A 14,491-nucleotide genomic window follows, 5' to 3' on the forward strand; every position below is an offset into this window, starting at 1 on the left:
CCCCACATCCACATGGCTTGCTATGCCACAGATATCTGAAGGAAAAAGCCGTAAAAAATAGAAGTTACAGCATCTTTTGGTTTGTATTATCCTAGCCAGTCAGAATTTGTTTCTCTTTACATATTTGTCATCAAAAGGTTTGTGCTTTACAAGAGAACATTGGACATTGCAAAATTCTGAAACTATGTTAAAAGACCAAGGAATACACAAACAGACATTTCATTTGAATATCAAGGGAATACTCTGTGTTCATCATATATGACATCAACCACTTGGGGGGGGAGGGGGTCTGTGTTTTCAAATAATACCATATTTCATTCTCAAGGTAGTTTTGGGTAGTTAGCCACAATCATGTGTACTATGCCTAATACCTCACATATCCTCTGCCATTGGAATAAGTTATCCTACTTGGCTTTCTTACTATCTTACCAATTGCAATTTTGGCAAACAGAATTGAGGATTTTCCTTACACATTGTTGAAGGAATGAATACTGATAAATATAAGTGCTTCCATTACATAAGACTGTTTACTAAAACCGTCTTAGAAAATGGACCTTAATCTGCTGTATAAAATCATTACTATGTAATAACAAGTATTTTTTTAAAAAGATTTATTTATTTATTCATACAGAACTGGGGTACAGGCAGGCCAGAGGTGTAGGGATGGTGAGAGGATTCACCAGAGACAGAGTGGGGAGCAGAACAGGCTGACTGATGAAGTAAACTGCTGAGGGGAGCAGCGGGCGGGTCAGGAGAGGTCTGCCGTGCCATGTGGTCACCTCCGGGGCAGGTGGGGATCGAACTCATGCAGAATCGGCTTAAGCTTCTTAGTGCTGTGCTTTAAGCCGCTGCGCCACCAGGGAGGGCCATAACAAGTATTTTTTTAAGAGTCAAATTCACATGACTTAGGGAGCACAAGGCTTTGAGAAGATGCAGTTTGTAGTATCAATAATATGTATAGATATATTGTTTTCTTTTCTCTGTATTTTTCTCAAGTATCTTTCCTCGACTGCCTTACAAAACACTGATGATGATACTCATTTAGCAGGAACTAGAAATAGTTATTCTGGGTCAACATGAACTTTAGGGTTTCTTCCATTTCATTCTATTAAATTTTCTAAAGAGCCAAATGTTCCTTACTGTTTCTTACCCTGTATGAAGAACGATCCTCCACAGGCGTAATCTTCAGGCTTTATCACAAATACTACAAAGAACTGCTCGCCTGGAAAATCCTTCTTCTGCATAAGACATAACAATCTTATGATAAGCAGGTAAAAAAAGATAGTGAGAAGATAGAAAGTCCATGTTGGTAGGGGTGGGTGCAGAAAGAAAAAGGAAAAAGAAGAAATGTAAAGTTCATCCCTGCTTCCTAACTTCTTAGAAAGTCTTCACATACCCATGATCTACTCCAGATTATCCACAATAGTTGTTACCTCCAAGAAGTTAAATAGACTGTTCTGATTTCATTTAATCGTGTGCCCACTTGAGTTTTTAGAACTGTAATAGGGCCCACATGAAAAATGTTGACAATCTATGTTTAGTAACTAATACTTGTGTATTTTTAAACTAATACACTTTTCAGAACAGTTTTAAGTTCATCATGTTCGGTTTTTATTATTTGAAAATCTAATGATTGAATTTCCTGAAAGTCATAGTGTGAACAGGAAAATAAGTAATTTAGGTTAGGGAGGCAAAGACTCTTGTCAGGAGACCTGAGCTACAGTTATGGCTTTGACTTTCTCTGTCTCTTTGTATCCTAGTTCCTTATTCATGAATGAATGAAAGCAAATGGTAAATTACACTAGGGAATTAAAGCATGACTGATGGAAATGTTTAGGTCTGATACCTAAATTATAAATATAATTGACCTCTTCTCATTCTTTGGTTGTTATTCACTAGATAGTATTTTACCATAGAAAACATCAGATTTATGAACTGTGAGTAAATACCACCCAAAGATAGGGACACATACTTTGAAAACATAGTGACATGATGCATTTATTATAAAATTACTATCAAAAATTTAGTTACAGATGCTCAAATGTGGTCTATATTCTTTTTGAACTTGTCCATTCTGTCCAGAGTTGAAATCCTCTTTTCTTTATTGTTACTGGTACAGAGTATTCGAATATGTATAATTGACTTATATGTATTAGATAAACTTTACCCTGCATTGCTATCTCCTAATGAATAGGTTGGAATCTTCTTCCAGTACCTGTCCAGTATATGTCACACAGCATCATGGTTTCCCAAGATTCCTGAGGGCACCAGATAGAGTAGCATTGACTACCATCTCCCTAGTTTGGTTTCAAGTCTAACAGTCTTTGTTTTAAAAAGGATCAGAAAGGAAAGAGATCCAGGCCACACAGTGAATGGTGATCACTTTGGATGCTGGTTCAGTAAGTAAACTCCTTGTAAACTGCACATTGTCACTGACAATACAATTTATGTCTCACCTGTAGTGTGATGGCAGCCTTCTTGGTCATGGTCTGATAGACACCATTAAATTCCACATTGTGGTCAAGATCATACACTGGGCACTGTAATGTGCATGAGGAATAAGAAGGAAAGCATCAGCATATCATAAAATGTTATGTTATATATAGCACCAATGCTATCTGGATCACAGAGCAGGAAGTTCCTTATTAAGTGAGAAAACACAAAAAGTTTACCCAGAGCAGTCATGAAATAGCCTCCCTAAGTCTTGGTGCTTTGTCCTCTCTGTCACTTTGTATCAAAGAACTGAAAAGATGGTTTTAAAGTTTATAATACCTTTCCCATTTTTTAATTAATACTTTATAAGACAGAAAGGGCCTATTGTTACAGTAAAATTTAAAAACATAGAACAAATGATAGATATCTTGTTTTTCTTGTGCAGCCCTCAACCTGTTCTTTGTCATGATGTTCCCTTCCTCCTTCCTTTGTTTATTTTGGTGACTAGTTAGGTACAGTCTTATTCTCCAAGTCAGTGTCTCCAAATATAGACTGCCCACTCGTATGCACAAAATGCTGCTTTTATTATTTGAACAGTTTTGAAAGAGAGACACAGTAAGAAGGTGGCATGTTTCCCATCTTCCTCTTTCATTTATCCTGAGACAATATAATGCCTCATGTTGGGAGATGGACAGGTTACTAAAACTCACCATGATATTCTGGACTGAGACTACAGAGCAGGGATAAGCCACTTCAGACATGACTTTAATGATGACTGAGTCGACGCCTTCAGGAAATTTATACAAAAAATACTGAAAATAAGTAAAAGAATTGACTTGTTAATATTAGGAAGTATTTACAGTCAAAAACTCAAACTATTTTCACATGAATATGATTGTTTCTTCTGATATTAGGCACAAAGTTTAGATGTAAATCTCAGTAAGCCTCCAGTAGTTCAGGCAACGCCTTCATATTGAGCAAATGCCCTGTGCAGGGCTCTATGCCAGACATTCAGGTACAGCAGAGAATAGTCAAAGTAGCCATTTCATACAATGTTGGCACATTTCGTTATTTCACTCTCAATTAAACTTTGCTGAACTTTATTTTCTTGCTACGGGAGGAGATCCCTCCAACCCTTTCAGTTAGGGATATATGGGAAGTAACATGAGACAAGATTTACTCTGGGAGGTCATTTTGAAATGCTGCGTTCCATTTGAAAAGCAGATAAACCTGTTCTTTGAGAAACTTAACTACTTTCCTATCGATAAGAATTAGCACTACACTCACTCTTCCCCTAGACTTTTAGCAAAAAGAAAAAAAAAAAGAAAAAATATATATATATTTCACAGCTGGAATGTAGTGAGGGTACATTTGATTGAAAGATCCAAGTCCTATATCTGCCCCTCAGAAATATGTTAACCGTTTTGGGCAGGTTGAGATATCTTTAAAAGTATATAAAGATCAGGAAACACTTGAAATAGAAAGTGGTTAATCGATTCAGATTATGAATCCACCAGAAACATCTATTAACTCTTAAGTTTTTAAAAATGTTGCAAATAATGAAGAAAGGGAACTTCTGCCTATTAATTTGAAAGGCTGCAAAACATGATATTAAATTCATGATTAATATTTTGAGGGAAAAAAGATTTTGAGGGAACCAACTAAACAAATCCTGTATCTTAGGATTCTAATAAACCTATCACTTTAAAGGAGTGGAAAAAATATGGTAAAACCTAACTTTGCATTCTGATATCCTCTTTACTTACGTTCTGAGAATCAAGGCAATAAAAATAGAATGGTTTTCAAAAACCATATTCTCATGGGGATAGATAATCTCAAGAAGAAAGAACGTCATTAACGCTGCTGTTTGGAAATCTGTTCATGGCTTGTAACAGATGGCAGCACTCCCAAAAGCCACTTCATTTTTTGCTTTCATTTGGTGCTTGATTCAGATATATATATATATAGGGCTTTCCTAAGGTGAACAGTCTGGAATTCCTAAAAGGTGCTTTTGGTTTGTATGAGAAATGTACTTTATCATTCAAGAGCACTACTCTGGTAGCTGTTTGCCATAATGAACATCATATATGTTCCTGTGTAACACAAGAGTAGGCTTGGTGCAGGCAGGAGATGTCTACTGAATCCTTTGTATGTGCCAAAGTATTATCAACCTTCTTTATCTCTAAATTATCATAAGCCACAAATAAAAGTTTTTGACTCTTGCCTTCATAATCTACTAGAGAAAAGCAAATGATATATACCCAAAGCAATGACTGGGATTTAGGCTAAACATCACTATCTGAGTCCTTATTACTTACCCAGTTTCTATAACCTGTTACTACTGTTTATAGGGCCAGAGGTGGAAATTGACTATGCAGGTTGTCTGAGAAAGTATAATAACTTGAGTGAGAAGTTCATAGCAATAGAAAACCTTTTCTGCAGTTGAAGAATATATAAAATATAAAATACAGGCCAAAAAGGGAACAGTTAAGAGTAAAGTAAGATTTTTATAGATAACAAAGAATCTCCTTTTGTTTTATTAGCTTATCCAAAATGTATATTCCTCTAATTTAGGGTTCACTTGCAAAATATTTAGGCACTCTTATTATATATCTTTTTAAATTAAAAAGAAGCCATAAAAAATAATCACCACTGACTTTCAATCTACAAACTACATTGCAACATTCATTCAATATATCATACTTATTGCAGCTTTGTCCAGGACTGTGAGACTGAACACTTTTTCCACTGGGGTACAAGTGTCCCCCTCCTTCTCTAGATACCTCCCATTGCACCTAGCATGAAGTGCTTTCAAATATTTCATGAATTAAGTAGCTAAGTGCTTTCAAATATTTTATGAATTAAGTAGCCAATACATGTTGAGGGCAATGGATTGTGGGCCTGTAGTCCTCTTCTGTTGGTGGGTGACAATATATATGCACTGTGGAGGTTTTCTATGCTGGGCACATTTAAATCTTGAAGTATGGGAGAGTTAGCTGAAATAGATTTGGGGGAGTGTGGGTCTGCTAGACTTAAGCGGCCTATTCAGCTACCATTTTTACTACTTGTAGTTCTGCATTCCTATCAGTCACAGAAAAATATTACAAGGTGCCTTTCAAATCAACCAAGAGCAGAAAGCTTGATGGCTCTGGGAAGGCTATACATTGCGAGGTATAAAGCCTGAGGGGCTGAGGACCATGTAAGGCAAGGGGCCCCCCGGATCTCATCAGTGGAAAGCCTTGTTGATAAGGTTGGAATCATGGCTGGGGCCCTGGGGTGTTGTTTTGATAACAGCACTTGGTTATCACACAATAAGAATTATCTGGTCAGCAGACTGATGTCACCCCTGAAGCCCTAGGTGACCAAAACACACATTCTTTAGTTTCTCCCATCTTTTCCTCTTGGTCCTCCTACCACATGTCACTGATGCTGTGGGATTATTCTATCAGGAAAAAGGCCAGGCCTTGCTCTCAGCAGCATCCTGCGTTTCGCAGCCTGCCCCAGGACTCCCGTTTATGTTGCGCCAGTTGCAACAAGGGAAGTGATGGCACGTGTCTTGTCCCGATTTTGTGCTCAGTGACATGATGTTGAAACTGGCCATGCTAGAGATAGTTAAACTGCAGAAATGGGTAAACACAACAAGTCAGGGGCTTTTTCTCCAAGAAGCCGTTGTTAAATATTTACCAGCACACCAGTGGCTGCAGTAGAGCTACAGCAGATTCCATAGAAAATGTTAATCTTAGTTTTAGTATGTCCAAAGCAAAAACTAAGTAGCCATTTATGACCAAAGCTGTACTACAGCCTGCACATTTACAGTAAAGATCAGGGCATTAGATAAATCTGTTTCAAACTTGCTATAGAACAAGGCCTCTCTGTGGTGAGGGGCTTAAAGTCTCAGTGCTATGAAGCTATCACCAGCCACTACGGCCCAAGTTTGATACCGCTGCCCCCCCCCCCACCTCCAGGGAGCTGACCCACATGGCACAGCAGGCCTCTCTCGTCTTGCCTGATGCTCCCCTCAGTAGTGTATTTCAGTAAAATTCAGTAAAATTTCTGCTCCCCACTCTGTCTCCGGTGAATCCTCTCACCCCTGCACCTCTAGCCTGCACCCCAGTTCTTGCATGCACAAATAAATACAAAGTAGATCTTACACTAGTTATAGGATAGACTTTACTCTTTAAGAAACTTTGGGGGTAGAGGGAAAGAAAGGTAGCTAGAAATGTCACCCCCCCAAAAAAAGAAATCCTGAATTTATCAGAGTTTTTATGTATTTATGCTACTTGTGATTATTTAATGGAGAGCAGAATAAGAAATCTTACTTTTCTAATAATTTTTGTTAACATGACTGTTTTCTCATCATGACAGGAGAAACTATTCTACTGAAAATACTGTGGAAATGAAAATCTATCTTATTTTTATTATATTTCCAACTCAATTGGTTATTAGTGGTGGCTTTCTACTGCTTGTCCCCACACTTCTGTCAGAATTATAACGTCCATGGTGTTAGAAGCTGCATTTCTCTCTTTTATTTCTCTGTCCCCAGCACCTAGTTTGTTCCAAAAATGTACTTGGAGCATACAAGGCACATGATTTGCTGAATAAAGATTGAACCAAGGAGCATTTACAAACCAATGCCATGCCTCCATTTCTAATCATTTCAGGTGATAAGATTAAATCCCAGTGACAAATGTACAGATACAGCTCAAGTTCAAACCACATGCTAATTCTACCTGTCACCATGATTTATTTGAATAACACAACAGGTAAAATCATAACCTTGGAATTCTTCACTTACCTGAGGTTGAGAAGGACTGGCAGTGAAGTGAAAGGCAACGTTTGTCCTGAGAAATATAAGTGGGAGAGTGGAAGGGAGAAAAGCTTAGGTTAGCAAGCAGAAATCACTTATCTCAAATTATAGGCAAGGAAGCCTTAGCAGTTGTGATGGGAGTTCAGGTTCCATCAAACTGACAAAGCAAACTCATGGGGGTTTGTTGTTTCAGTTTTTGAGTGATCAAAAAGGGAAAGGATCAATTTTATGTATTTTGGTGCCCAAGAAGCTATTCTAATACAGGTGATTACTTTGTTTACCTTTCCAGATACTTTTTTTTAAAAAAGATTTATTTATTTATGTATACAGAACTGGGGTACAGGCCAGAAGTGCAGGGGCAGTGAGAGGATTCTCCAGAGACAGAGTGGGAAGCAGAAAAGGCAGATTGACAAGGTACACTGCTGAGGGGACCAGCAGGTGAGTTTTAGATGTCTGCCGTGCCATGTGGGTCAGCTCCCTGGGCGGGGATCGAACTCATGCAGAAGTGGCTTTAGCTTCTTAGTGCTGTGCTTTAACCCACTGCACCACTAGGGGTTTAACCTGCTGCACCAGGGAGGGCCTCATTTCCAGATACTTTTAAAGCATTTAGATTCTCTTAAGATTTTATAATAAAGCACTGAGTTTGGGTGTCAGAAATGGACTGAAAAAGGAAAAGGTTGGAAGTCTATTTTGGAGCGTGTAAATAACACTTCAAAATACATTTAATGTATCCCTGGCAAAAGCTCATTTTCTAAGACTTGCTGAGCAGATAACCCCCACGGCGCCTCTGGAGGAACAGATGGGCCCCACGCATCCCCAGTTGCCTGCGCTCTGACCAAAGTTCTGGCCAAGAGTGTGTTCTGTTTGGGCTAGGGACTGCTTTCTGAAGCCCTCCTGTAAAATGCAAATGCCACCAAAAGAAATTTCATGAAGTTACTTTCTCTCCAACTAGTAATTTATTGTGAATTATCTCATTGGGTCCTTCATTCTTCAGTGAAAGAGTGCGACCCAGCACTAAGGAAAGGAGAGTGTGAGGAGCCTGCTACACACCTCCTACAGCTCTGCTGGCTGCAGTGAACTCCTGTGGGAGCAGCTCGGGAGGTTTGAAAGCAGAGACCGGTTTGATTTACTTATTCCCTAGTGTGGTAAGGGTTGCTCTCTGGCTCACCTCAACTTTAGTTAATGATGACGCCACCAAGCCTGCTGTACTCTCAGTGCCTAAGCCAGGGGTGGGGGGTGGGGGGGTGGGGAGTACCCTAAGCCCACCCCTCCAATGTGTCTTGAATTTCTGGGAATCTGAACCCAGAACTTCTTAGGGAGTCCCTTCCCAGCTTCATCCTTGGTACTCTCCAAAGATTCTTTCTCTTTACGTCCTATTCTCCAATAAAAAATGCAGGAGTGCCCCCCCCCTTTTTTTTAAATTGAAGATTGCCTTAGAAAAAGCAAGTCAAGACATTTAAGCAAGTAGTTTATAATTGAAGTTATTTAGCATTCATAAATTTGAGCACCATTTCGGCTCTTGGGAGACTGGGCTCAGAATTTAGCAGTGGATGCAATTTTTAAATACCCCTTCTCAACAGAAATCATAGTCAGTGCCGAGGATTGGTTCTGCTGAAGCACAGTGTGAAACTTGTGACTGAGAAAGACAGAAAGCCAGAGTCGCACAGAGTTGTGTGTCTGTCCCTGCTATGCCAAGACCTGGGTGCTGCGTGGGCTGGGTACTGTGCCCGTTCAGCAGAAGGGAGAGTGTCAGCTGTCTCGTTAGGGTAACGTGGGCCCTTCAGTACTCTTGGTGCCAGGTCAGAGGAGTGACAAGGACACTGATTTCTTGGCTAGCAACAAACAGCATGAGATTTGCAGAAGCAACCAGTTTTCTTTGGCCATAAATTTGTTTTTGTATCCTCCTCTGTTTAGTTGTAACACTGAATATATGGCCATCACTATGAATGTTTTTTTTTCCTTTGATGTTTTCTTTGTTAGCACAACATGTACAGAACTTTTGAAAGAATGTCATTTTCTTTAGACAGTCACCTTTAAGTCCTCTCTTAGGGCCTCAACAGTATGTGTGAGACACGTTCTGTTTTCTTCTCTATTAGCAATAGTGGAAATGGGGAAAGTTAATTTTATCAAGGATCAGAACCAACAGAATAAAACTAATTGAGACTGTGCACAGATTTAGAGAAAGAAGAATAACAGTTTTAACTTAAAAAAAAAAAAAAGATTTATTTTAATCTGGCACAGGCCAGAGGTACGGGGGGGGGGCGGCGGGGGGGCCTGAGAGGATTCACCAGAGACAAAGTGAGGAGGGAAACAGGCAGATGGAGGAAGTACACTGCTAAGGGGGCAGCGGGGGAGACAGGAGAGGTCTGCTGTGCCATGTGGGCCACCTCCAGGGCCCAGGATCAAAAACGCACTGAAATGGCCGTGGCTAGCTTGCAGTGCTGTGCTTTAACCCACTGCACCACCAGGGAAGGCTCTAACTTACTTATTTTAATAAAATAATCATAAAAGCAAATGTTCAGTTAGTAAATATAAAAACAGAACAGTGATCTTGATCCTTCTTTTAGCCAATTGAAGGAAAGGAAGAGAAAGGCAATAGATGGAATCAAGAGATAGGTGTGCCCGTAAAAGAAACAGGAGGGCCCTCCCTGGTGGTGCAGCGGGTTAAAGCTAAAGCCACATCTGCAAGAGTTCCATCCCCGCCTGCCCGGGAGGTGACCACATGGCGTGGCAGACCTCTCCTGACCCGCCCGCTGCTCCCCTCAGCAGAGCACTCGGTAGATCTGCCTGTTCTGCTCCCCACTGTGTCCCTGGTGAAGCCTCTCACCCTCCACATCTCTGGCCTGTACCCCAGTTCTGTATGCACAAGTAAATAAATCTTAAAACAAAACAAAATAAAACACAGCACTAAGAAGCTTAAGCCACTTCCACATGAGTTCGATCCTGCCCTGCCTGGGAGGTGACCACGTGGCTCCGCAGACCTTTCCTGACCCGCCGCTGCTCCCCTCAGCAGTGTACTTTAGGGATCTGCCTGTTCTGCTCCCCACCCTCTCTCTGGTGAATCCTCTCACCCTCCGCATCTCTGGCCTGTACCCCAGTTCTGTATGAATAAATAAATAAATCTTTTTTTTAAAAAAGAAAAAAAACAGGAGATGAGAAAGAGAAGGACCCCTAGGGAAAGAAGGCAGGAGGAGCTGTAGGAAGGGGAGGAGGAAATGATGCAGGAGATTATAAAACAAAACAGAAAAAAGGAATGGGAACAGAAAGAAAGGGCAAGTGGAAAGAGCTTTCTTAGGCTCAGTGATAATTGAGGGAAGTGCAGAGAGGCCTCTGATTCACAGCATCTTACTCATCTTAAGAGAGCAAATCCCTAAAACAGAGCACAGTGGGCAGTAAAGACCTCATTGCTAAAGGAAATTACACATTGGACTCTGGATTTCAAAATACTCCTCCTTTTCTCTTTACTGCCACCTGTCATGACCTCTCTTTGCTAACCCTCACTTTTCCAGCTACCCTTTAGTTACCTGTCACCACCTGTCTCATACCCTGGCCTAACTAGAAACTCTGTCTGGGCTCGTTACATCCTATCCTTTTGGCCCTTCTTTGGGACTTTGCTTTTACAAACCCAACTCCTATAAATATAAATTGCCGTTGTACACCTTAGTTCATAAATAGGCAATAATATAAACTGTTCTCAAACAAAACCCTCGCAACAAAATCCCACCCTCTTTCCCTTACCATGCCTTCTTCCTCTGGTATTTTGTCACCCCTTCTTCGCAGTTTCCTTAAAGAGTACCTGCTCTCATCTCTCATTCTTTCTTGTTCCATTGCTGTCAAGAGTCTTTCCCTCCCATCTCTCTGAAATTGCCTTTGCTAAGAGTAAAGCTAGCTACAGTGACTCCTTATCGCTAACTACAGTGACTTAACTCTTACTTTTCTTGACCCCTCTGTGACACCTGACACTGTAGTCATTGCCTCTATCTGGAAACTCTTTCCTCCCTCCAACTCTATGACACTTATTTTCTCACCATTTCTCCCACTCATCAGTCTCTTTTGATAGTTTCTGTTCCTCATATCATTTTTTATATTGAGAATATTACCCACAGGTCTCCCCTTGATCTTGTTTTTTCTTAGCATATGTTTATACTAATGTACATATACATAGGTATAAACACACAGTATACATATATACATATTCAATTGCATAAAAATCAATTGCCACAAAAACCACACAAATTGACAATGACTTTTAAGACTCTTTGTTCATTGCAGAATTATCTCCTTAGCTATAGTCACAGAATTCTGATGCCTGCTGAACTTTTGCACTTCAAACTTCATGTGATCAAAATGGAATGTACTACCAGTTCCCTGATCCTGAACACTATGTCTCTCTCAGTATACCTCACTAGGCTACTGACATCATTGTTGGAATTATCTTGGATTCCTCCCCTTTTATCTCATCCACACTGATTGATCATCAGCTTACTGATTCTAGTAGTGTGAGGAGGACCTGGATGCACTGAAACACCATTCAGCATCATACAAACAAAACTATAATGTTGGGGATTTTGAGTAAATGCTTTGTATTTCAAATCTAAAGCCCAAATCTTACCACAGCCCTCAGTTCTTCCCTATTACCATCATTCGTTGTATTTTTGGGTCAGAAGCCTGAAATACAACCTAGAACTAAGGAGGAAGACACACACACACACACACACATATCAGTTACTATATCTTCCCAGACTTATTCTCATTCTAGTAGCTGTGCATTTTGAAATACTTGAATGCCTGACTTTTGAGGTTAGGTCAAGTCGTGAGCAGTGGGAACAGAAAACAGTTTGAGGGAACATGCTGCCTGTGCTTTCGCCAGCCTGCACAACATTCAGTAACACTTGGACAGAGTTGTGACCTTATGACTTCAGTTTCACATAATCCAATTTTCCAGAGAATCTAATTAGCTTCATATGAAGCCTCACAGAATTCTGTGTATTACCACCAGGTACAAGTCAAAGGCACAGGCCAGTCGCTAATGCAAAGCTTCTCTGCTGTCCACACTGCTCTCTAACGTGCTACCACGGCCTTCCAGTGTGTAATCATGATTTCCCATATTGTTTAATATCACAAATGGAATTAATTATTAAAACAAACAAAAGGACTATATTAAGAAATTGTTTAGAAAGTGCATAAAGCCAGGATGTGCGTTAAAAATCACCTTTTTAAGGGGTACATTTAAATTTGTATATTAAATGCTTAAACTTCCCTCTTAGAGATTCTGATTTAATTGATGGGATCTTATCCACGAGAGAATGTTTTTCTGCCTTTTAAAAAATTTTTTGGTTCTTGAAATTAACACTCATCTTTTAAAATACAAAGATTAATGGAGGAATTTGGAAAAATGCTGTCACTACTTTTTCATCCTTCTGACTCTTTAGTCACACATCCATCATATGTCTGTATGGGAGCACACTGTCAAGGTGTGTAAGAGAACACCACGATAATTGTTTAATTCCTATTAGCAACACTATCTACAGATGTCTTAACTGCACTCATAAATTTAAGAACTTTGCAAGAACAGATTATCCTGATAAGAAAAATAAGCTGCAAAAATAATATATATTGTGTTTAAATATTCTGATTACAAACAACCTACTTGTTAAAGTCTATCAAACATAGAGACGTGCACAAGTCATAAGTCTATACCTGAATGAATGAATCACCAGGTAAACATAGCTATGTACTTCCTCTTTCCTCCCAGAAGATATCACTGTTCTGATTTCTAACATTCCAGAATAGTTTTACTTGTTCCTCAGCTTTCTATATAGTAAAACAATATGTATTGCTTGTCTTCTTTTGTTCAATATTGTGCTTGTGAGATTTATAAATGTTATTGGCTATATTAATAGTTCATTCATTTGTGTTGTATAATATTCTGTAAGTGAATAGAACAACTAAGCACCAGAACAAAACAACCCAATCTAGGAGTTAGGGAGATAACTGGAACAGAGCTGTCATTGATTTTGAATTAGAATAACAGATACCCATCCACCAACCCACATATGCTGTCTTTGGGTGAATACAAACATTGATTTCCCTTCTAAGATTCATATCTCTGTCCCAGAGTTCCATTGAGAAGTCCACTTCACAGGATCCTTCCTTCAAATATAGTTTGTGTTCCCTGAGGTTGCCTCAGAAAACCTATTTGTTCCAGGGAAGCTGAGTGTGAATATGGGGACACATGACATATCATCTATCTTGGAGCCAGACTCAATGCCCAGACTCAAAGACTTCAAGATTCTTCCCCATAAGAAACCAGCGGCATAGAGGATAGGAAGCAAATGGGGATAGCACCAGCTTTTTCTTGATTTGTAGGAGTTTATATATATATATGCAGCATATGGTTTGTCAGTAAAATATACTGGAAATACATTCTCCTAGTCTGTGAGCTACTTTTTTTTTTCTTAATGATACTGTTTGACAGGTAAAACTCCTAATTTTAATACAACCAATTTAGTGTTACTTTCTTTTAAAACTTACATAGATATCAAGAAGGGAGGAAATAGTTTGAACCCCTGAGAAGCTTTGTGCTCTCAGAACAGATACCCTCCTGCACAGAGAAGCCCCACTGTCCAGCTGTGAGCACCAGAATTTAGAAGCTCCTAACCAATATGTACCTATGCCAATGTGTGAAGGGGAGCATTTCCTTTTGAATATTGATCTGGAAGGGAAAGGGGGTGGGACTTTAGCATGCACAAGCACAGGAATTGTAGACAAGCGAACAGAGAAAGTGAGTTCAGCTTACTGTAGCTGGAAGTGCTTGAGCTTGGTTACCAGCAGTTTATAGTGGGCACCCAGGGGTGCCATGGATGCTACATCTACAAATATCAGCTGCTGCAGAGGTCCTGTGTCATTGGTTGCTTCTGAAGGACATAAGGTGCGGCTCACTTCCTGGTAGTTGTAGCTCCTTTGATACCTATAGCAGCCAAAGGAGGGGAAAATCAGCAAGAATGAGAGTGAGCAAGTAGAAAAAGAGACCTGATTCATTTCACTTTTCCCCAAACATGTTTCTAAGTTCTTATGTTTTAAAGTTCAGACTGGAAGTATTGACTCTAGTTTTTGGTATATTGTTGTATGATGCAACACCAGGGATGTCAGGACAGTTCTATGCTGAACCACTTAGGTCATGTTTTCATCATAATAGCCAAACACTTAATTCAATGAGGACACCATATCAAACTTTGAAGGGGAAGCAGT

At 39.7% G+C, this 14,491-nt stretch overlaps 2 protein-coding genes across 3 annotated transcripts in view; one reads left to right on the forward strand and one right to left on the reverse strand.

The window, feature by feature from the left end:
- SIDT1 (SID1 transmembrane family, member 1) overlaps positions 1-14,491 on the reverse strand; it is a 76,012-nt gene that overhangs the window by 35,668 nt on the left and 25,853 nt on the right. For both annotated transcript variants that reach the window (XM_004675212.2, XM_004675213.2), the window contains exons 3-7: positions 14,040-14,210; positions 7,229-7,274; positions 3,144-3,245; positions 2,457-2,540; positions 1,151-1,238 (exon numbers count right to left, since the gene is read on the reverse strand). In XM_004675212.2, coding sequence (XP_004675269.1) covers positions 1,151-1,238; positions 2,457-2,540; positions 3,144-3,245; positions 7,229-7,274; positions 14,040-14,210 — 491 coding nt within the window. The remainder of the gene's footprint in view (positions 1-1,150; positions 1,239-2,456; positions 2,541-3,143; positions 3,246-7,228; positions 7,275-14,039; positions 14,211-14,491) is intronic.
- SPICE1 (spindle and centriole associated protein 1) overlaps positions 1-14,491 on the forward strand; it is a 111,790-nt gene that overhangs the window by 22,229 nt on the left and 75,070 nt on the right. The gene's annotated exons all lie outside the window — the stretch shown is intronic.

This window comes from Condylura cristata, unplaced genomic scaffold (assembly GCF_000260355.1).
Source record: "Condylura cristata isolate star-nosed mole 26May11 unplaced genomic scaffold, ConCri1.0 scaffold00003, whole genome shotgun sequence".
Taxonomy (NCBI): domain Eukaryota; kingdom Metazoa; phylum Chordata; class Mammalia; order Eulipotyphla; family Talpidae; genus Condylura; species Condylura cristata.